Source organism: Melitaea cinxia, chromosome 14 (genome assembly GCF_905220565.1).
Source record: "Melitaea cinxia chromosome 14, ilMelCinx1.1, whole genome shotgun sequence".
In the NCBI taxonomy this organism is placed as follows: domain Eukaryota; kingdom Metazoa; phylum Arthropoda; class Insecta; order Lepidoptera; family Nymphalidae; genus Melitaea; species Melitaea cinxia.
The window spans coordinates 16,738,103-16,746,387 of record NC_059407.1 but is presented as its reverse complement, the minus strand read 5'-3'; the positions used below and the strand labels follow the sequence as shown (position 1 = coordinate 16,746,387).

The 8,285-nt window shown below is 35.8% G+C and overlaps 1 protein-coding gene across 1 annotated transcript; it reads right to left on the bottom strand.

Moving 5' to 3' along the window:
* Positions 1 to 3,728: 3,728 nt before the first annotated feature.
* On the bottom strand, positions 3,729 to 6,375 carry LOC123659783. The gene is made up of 2 exons (XM_045594956.1): positions 6,107 to 6,375; positions 3,729 to 5,011 (listed from the first exon to the last, which is right to left on the bottom strand). The coding sequence occupies exons 1-2, from the start codon at positions 6,308 to 6,310 to the stop codon at positions 4,691 to 4,693; spliced, it is 525 nt and encodes a 174-aa protein (XP_045450912.1). The 5' UTR covers positions 6,311 to 6,375; the 3' UTR covers positions 3,729 to 4,690.
* Positions 6,376 to 8,285: the final 1,910 nt, after the last annotated feature.

Below are 8,285 nucleotides of genomic sequence, written 5' to 3'. Positions count from 1 at the left end.
AGTGTTCAGCGTGACGCATTACGTTCCCAACAGTTATTTTCCAATATAGGGCACTGCTCGCGGGTCACAGCTCGCAAGTATTTACACTGCCAATTGACCTGTTTCATATAAAACGGTAGTCAAATATAAAGGTTGACATTTACCAGATCGAGCGCATAAAGAGCAATTCGTGGCAGGAAGGACGCAGAGACATCGATCGTACTCGTTTACAGAGGATACGTGATCGAGGTGAGGAATGGGCTAAAAGTCGTCATGTAAAATAAATCGAAATTATTTTTGAAGTAAAACTTCTGTACGCACGCTTGACTTGGGAAGTCAGTTGGTGAATGGCTGACGAGAGAGTTACGAAAAATGTAATCGGGCGAAGCGAACGGAGCAAGAGAGGTGCGAGCATATAATTTCTTTCTCTTTCTGTCATAGCCAGTTTCGTTATATGTAAGACACAGTGCAGGCCTATTGTGCAGTTTTACTTCAGTCGTGTGACCTATAAAGCAGTCGTTTTTTTTTTGCTTTTTATTCAAATACGCTTTAAAGCACTTTTTATTATTCGCCATTCGACAGAGTAGATGGCCAATTAATCATTATGATTGTCATGTGTGGGGATCGAACCCGCAACAACTACATACCAGTACTGTGACCGTTGCGCCAACACGTCGTCAAAGTAAGATAAGGAAAATAATAAATTGTACAACGGACGAGTGCAGCTTGATGTCAGATCGACCTGAAAAAAAAAAACATGTCACAACATATACCTTGCTTAGAGTCCGTCTCTATATGAAATTATTCAAAACGTTAATATCGGATTCGTTATAGGTACATTCCGACATTAGTTACGGTTACAGACAGCTATATATAAAATCCCTTATGGCCATAGAGGTAAACACGGATGTTATCTCGCCGCGGAGCATTGACCACAAAAAAATGTAGGTGACCTCGTGGGTCATCAACTAAGCAGTAACTTTACGTCAATAAAAAAAAACGAATATCATAAACAACACGACTGAAGTAAAATTTCTTTAGCCCAATATATATCTATATATGAGAGAAAGAGAAAAAGAAAATGTGTTCTCACACCTCTCTTTTACCCCAACAGTAATATACGAAACGTATACTCTCTTTCTATCTTCACTTATAGATATAAGACCCTCTCAACTTCCAATCACCTGCCCAATTACACTTTTCGTAACGCTCTCGTCACGCATTCACCAGCTTACTACTCCCCAAGCCAAGCGTGCGTAAAAAAGTTTTACTTCAACAAGTGGATGAGTGTTGGTTTTATGACGCTAATCTGTTTTCTTAAAATTAATAAATCTATGTTACGAATTCTCATGGTATTGTTTATTATATTGTATTTCAATTTCATGTGTGTACTTTTAAAATACGCAAAAGAAATTTTAATAATAATAATTGTGTTTGCTCGCAAACGAAAAAAAAACCGACTTCAATTACATCGACAAGTAATACAACGTAGATCGACGAAAAAATAGTCAAGCAACTACGCGTTATCAAAGATTACTCAAAAAGTAGTTATCAGATCTCGATAAAATTTATATGTGACCACATGATAAACATCAGCTTTCGATTAAATTAAAAACTGTCAAAATCGCATTATTAGATATAACTCGAAAAGTAGTTGTTAGATCTCAAATAAATTTAAAAGGGACCAATTGACACACACCACCTTTCGATTAAAAAAAAATTGTCGAAATCGGTCCACCCGGTCAAAAGTTCTGAGGTAACATACATTTAAAAAAAAATACAGTCGAATTGAGAACCTCCTCCTGTTTTGGAAGTCGGTTAAAAACAAGACAGCGGACAGATACATATTAGTTACTTTCAGAATTAATTGGTACAGAATATTTAAATTTTAATATATTTTACATAATATTTACATGTATATTTCTAGCTCATATTGCAGCTATATAATCAATAATTCAAAAAAAAAAAAAAACTATTAATAAAAACAGCTTTTGTACAGCCGTATCCGAGGCGAGTGCCTCATATCAATATGACGTCACGAACACATAGCGACTTACGAGCTAACAACCGCCAATCCTTAGTGGAACTGTGTGGTAGATTACGCCCCAATCCTTCTTTAATAATGTAGACAGGATTGCTAGCCGCAAAACTTTTCCAGGCTGTATCGACAAAGTAAACTAAAATCCATAAAACATACCTGTAAATCTAGAAGCACATATTTTCAGTGCCATATCTACTTTGTACGAGAGAAATTTCATATTATAATCATATTCACATAGATCCTGGTATATATATATATATATATACATATACATATATATATATATATATATATTCCTCCCCTGCCCTCTCTTCCCCCTGAATCTCCAACACCGTCCACTCTGCTCCAGACAGCGATGAATATGTAATCATATTTGAATAGCAAATCGTTTCAGGCTTACCAGTGATGCCGTTGGAAATGATTCAATTTCAAACACTACATTGGTCACTAATATCAACTAGGCGCTATAGCTTCAATAGTTCTCCTTAAGAAAATATGCAAGACTGCTTTTTATGAAAATATTACGGGAATAAAATTGTGTTAAACAGTTACGCGGAGACCTCCTACGAGACCCGATTTCACTTTAAGAACTAAAGAGTTTCAGACGCGTTTCGGAGCCACACACAATCTTTTTTTTATATTAATTATAAAAAAAAACCGACTTCAATTGTCATCCACAAGTAATACAACGTGGATATAGTCGACAAAATCAACGACGAATAAAATTGTTTTTGAGGCTGGGGTAGAAGTACCAAATTTAATACATTTAGCTAATTTTGCTCAATAGAGTGTACCAATTTAAATATCTTGGTCACGTGTTAACACCCGGCCTTAAAGATGATGAAGATATTGAGAGGGAACGGAGGGCGTTGCTAGGCTAGGTATTCACAAAGATCTTATAGCGCTGTCCAGGTTCAGTACAATAACGCATTTAGGGTGCCGTGGAGTTGCCTTGTAGTGCGTCAGGAATGTTCGCGACTCACGAGATTTTCGTCAGCATGTTAGCAAAACTTCACGATTATTAGCGATTAAAGGCGGTTTCTTTAGTTTACTTTGAATTTGGAAGGTCTTCCACCTATTTTGATTAAGATTCAGAGTATTGAAATACAAAACCCTAGTTCATCATTACAGCTTATACAGTCCACTGCTGGACATAGGCCTCCACAAGTTTACGCCAAAAATAACGTGAACTCATGTTTTTTGCCCATAGTAACCACGCTGGGCAGGCGGGTTGGTGACCGCAGGGTTGGCTTTGTCGCACCGAAGACGCTGCTGCCCGTCTTCGGCCTGTGTATTTCAAAGCTAGCAGTTGGATGGTTATCCCGCCACCGGTCGGCTTTTTAAGTTCAAAGGTGGTAGCTGTGGAACTGTGTTATCCCTTAGTCGTCTCTTACGACACCCACGGGAAGCGAGGGGGTGGCTATATTCTTTAGTACCGTAGCCACACAGTAAACCCTAGTCGGATCTGGTCAAAGGTACAAAGCACTTTTTTGGACCATTATGAATTATGATCATGACAATCCTTACATTTAATGGCTCCAGTAGAGTCAAATCCGCATTAGGAAACAAGTAAGTACCATAATCACAACATCCCAGACCAAGACAAACATCATGTATTACCTAAAATAAGCATTTTTTAGCAGAGATGGCTGTAACCACTGTGCTAGCTTACCGTTGTCAATGGAGTCACGAAAATAAAATACTTTTATTATACTTATTTAGTTTTTAATAAAACTTTCATGTCACTAATTAATTAAAAAAAGGCTCTTAGGACCTCTTTCACTAGTTACCGTGAACATAATTTAACTGCTGACTTTGAGACAAACTTCTTGGCATTCCGTGGCTTCACCGTGCGCGTGCCGGGTCCATCGTGTGGCAAAAGGAGAAATTCAGAGCAGTTCCCAGGACTTGCGACCTAGGTGTAGGTTTAAGGAGGCCCCCTTTGAGATGTGCATCAACGCTCACCTACACTGCTCGAGTTTCCCGCCCTGCCTAGCCAAATTCGGTAGGAACCTGTTAGTGCAGCCTTTGACATTCGTTCTAAAATAGAATTTACTGCAGTTATCGACAGACCAAGGTCTTTCTTTCTTTTCTTTTTCTTTCTTCCGCCATCGAATTCCACTATAATTACACCATAATACTTTCAGCAATTGTGAATCCAAAATTATAGTCTATTCTAAGTCCTGCTGCTAAGTCTATACGTAACTTATGTTCGGGACAAACTACCTACAACCAGTAAAATAGGCAGTAAAGCGTACTCCTTATTTTCTTATTTGTACAGACACTGTCACAGCTATGCTTATTGTGGAGTCAAGTTTTAATCATGTCAATCAATGACAGTACAACACACACACTTATAATTAATCGTTTGTAAATTTAAAATATAATAAAAATAGGCACATGTATTATAAAACTAATTGCATCAATCAAATGCCTTTTTCCCTTTTTCATACAAGATATTATCAGAATCAACTATGCTTCACTGGCACATATGAAACCCATTAAGCCAGTGGTTCTTAACCTTTATGTTAAGGGAACATTAAACAAAAACGTCAGTTGTATCATAGACTTCGGTTTGGAGGTAAAATCAGGCGTACCATATTAAACAAATTTGTTTGTTATAAACATATTTACACAATAATTTCACTTTCAATCCATACACAAATGATATTAACTTAAGCGTCTTTTTTTTGTTTTCACACATATAATGCTTACGATGTAAGGTCTACACTGATTGTCTATACTTTCATCTTTAGGTTCACTTAGTTCGGTATCTTGTATGTCTGTGACGTCGCTCTCACAAGCAACTACGTCATCAGTGTCTGAAATTTCTTGCTTTATATCCACAGGGGCAGTTTCTATCTGCTTGCTTGTATCACTGATCACTTTATTTTGGCAAGAAAACTTGTGGGGAAGGATGCCCTTTTTCAAGGATAATCTCCTGGTCCCCATCATTTTCCATCTCATATAATTTTCCATGTCTTTTTCTAGCTGAAACAAAATATTTCAATAGTAATTATTATTTAAGGAGTTTGTTTTGAATATCAGAAAAATTGTATTAAAAATTAAGGATATAAAGTTCTATTAAATTCCGTGCTGGACTTATTGAGAATTGAACTCCCATAACTAGTACAACAGTAAAACAATAAAAATATTACAGAACATTAGGTATTAAATAATATTTAGAAACACAACGATGTGATATTTTACATGGCAGCACTGTTGTTAGTGTTGTTGAGTGAATTTTTTTGTTTCCATCACTTCTGCCTGTAATATCTTACTGCCACATAGGCCTTTTTCCCCATGTAGGAGAAGGATCAGAGCTTACTCCACCACGCTGCTCCAATGCGGGTTGGCGGATATATTTTATTACATTGAGTAACGATTGCTATCAGGTGTACATGATAACAAACGGGACCAACAGCTAACGTGTACTCCGGGGCACGGTGGGGAGACCCACCAACTGATATGTATAATTATGTTTTTCTGTGTGCTTGTTTTTGTGACTACTGCACCATCACATCGTTAATTATTGTATTAATAGGTATAGCTTTGAATATATAATTGATTCAATGTTGTGTCAAAAATCTAGATAAATATTTTTATGTAGATATAGCAACAGTACTCTGACATTTTAATGCAATGCTCTAATCCTATTAAACACGGCATATGTTTTATAATACAAATTGTGTCTAAACCTTATCACTAGTAAACAAAATCAGAGATAGATTATTGAAAACGGCCATAAGTCATGTCGATTGTATAGTTTAAGGAAAATATAGTTTTTGTGTACTTTATAGAGAAATACTTTTGTTTTTTACTAACACAACTAGTAATGACAATAATTATTTTAAAAGGATTAAGATGTAAACATTATAAACTTGAAACATTATTGTTAAAAAGAGATCTTGACATCCATCAAGGAACTGTTTGAATTTAATTCATAACTTTTACATATTTCTTTTGTTTATTTACACATTTGACACAACAACACAAGATTGTGTTTCCTCAATAACAGTATTCAATGCTTTCCCTAACAGATTGCTATAGTTATAAATATATTATAATGAGTAAAAAATTACGTACATCGAAGTGATCCTCACAGCAAAAGCGAGTAGAGTTTGGATGCAGAGGCTTATATTCCGGCTCATGTCGGCCCATTGCCTTACACCACGCACTCCTCCGTTCACCGACAGGAATCGAGAAAAACAACTTGTTAGGAGTACGAAATGTCGTATTCTTACAGTCGGGAACAGCACAACACTTGTACGTCGATTTCTTTTTAGACATACTTTATCATAAATATTGTAATTTATAGATAAACAATGTTATGTCGCCCCTGTGCATCAAAATGTCAAACTGTCAAAAATTGTGTAATAGCATTGTTGCTAGGTTCACTCATGTTTCACTTCGTTTAATTCAAGGTGAGTGACGTCATGCGTGCAGAAATGGTGGCGATGCAATATAAAATTAGAACATTTTGTCATAAAAATCTTATTATTAACTTGTTTTAATAGTCTACACTCGGGTGAACATTCACCATCTCATAAACCTTATAAAAAGATAAAATATATAACTAAATATTGTTTTTATTACAAATTAAAAAAAATGTTATTTCTATTGCACGTAACATTTATTACTATTACAGTGTGTTAGTTTAATACATTAATATAAAACCATTAAAAATATATAATAGCTTATTCGAAATGGTCTCCATTAGCTGCAATACTTAAAAAATTTCTTTAAACGTTGATGCCAGTGATCAATAGGAGCATGCACTCTTTTCGTGGGGAAATTCCAATCGTATGGATTCTTTTAGGGACTCCAAATTATAAGGGCATTTAGAGCATGCCATACTCTCTATAATTGTGTTTGCAGGCAAACGAAGAAAAACCGACTTCAATTATATCGACAAGTAATACAAACGTAAGGTAGACGAAAAAATAGTCAAGTAAATACGCACTATCAAAGATTACTCTAAAAGTTGTAATCAGATCTCGATGAACTTCAAATGTGACTACATGATAAGCATCAGATTTCGATTAAATTAAAAATCATTATAATTGGTACACCCAGTAACAAGTTATGCGGATTTTCGAGAGTTTCCCTCGATTTCTCTGGGATCCCATCATCAGATCCTGGTTTCCTTATCATAGCACCAAACTAGGGATATCTCCTTTCCAACAAAAAAATACTTATCTAAATCGGTTCATAAGCGACGGAGTTATCCCCGAACATATATATATATAACCTCCTCCTTTTTTTAAGTCGGTTAAAAATTGACCATAAATCATAATCCAGCGGATAAAGATCGGAACTAGATGACGGCCAGTCTTCAGCTCAGATAATGTCCGTAACATTGTATTATAACCAAGATTAGGTGGATCGGGCTTTATGACCCGGTGCTGGATCTTGCTGAAAAGACCATTCTTGCTTATCGAATATGGTGTTGTTATGGGGCTTAACTAACTTCTTAAGAATGGTATCTTGATACACTTGTGCCGATGTTTGGATACCTTTTTCAAAAAAATATGGCTCAGTCACTCCTTCATAGCTAACACCCTACGAAACCATCACTGAAAAAGAATTAGCAAGCATCCTTAGAGCCTTAAGCATAAATACGGTCATTTAGTTTGTTAAAATATTGCTCAAATGAAAAAAAAAAACTCATCCGTAAAGAAAAATTTTCTGTGACCTCCCTTTGCGTACCGCTTAAGTAGTTGTTTTGATTTTACCACCGTATTCTTTTTTTAAATTATCAGTTAAGTAATGACCAGTGCGTCTCTTATAGGCTGCAAGTCCTAAGTCATCTTTTAGAATACGCGACATGGTTCTAGGTTGTCTATGGTCTTCATCTCCCGAAATAAAATCTTTTACTTTCGGACAGCCATCATCACTTCAGCCTATCGTAGTCCACTGCTAGACATAGGCCTCCACTAGTTCGGCCATAGTCAAGTGTTGTCTATAGTCACCACTTTTTTTTTATTCATTCATTTTATACCTATCAATTAGCCCGATACATAAACGTTTGACTAATACCAAGCGTATGGAGAATTTTAAAAATTGTATTTGGCTCGATACCTACTTTGTGTAATGCAATCCCTTTTAATATCTCAAAATATTTTACAATGTGTGCTAATATGAGAAATTCAAATGTAATATTTCGTTTATTTTTAATGGTAATAGTATATATGACCAAACTACATACATACAGATCAAACTCTCATAGCTCGGTTACGAGAATTTTGTCTACATTTGTCAATGT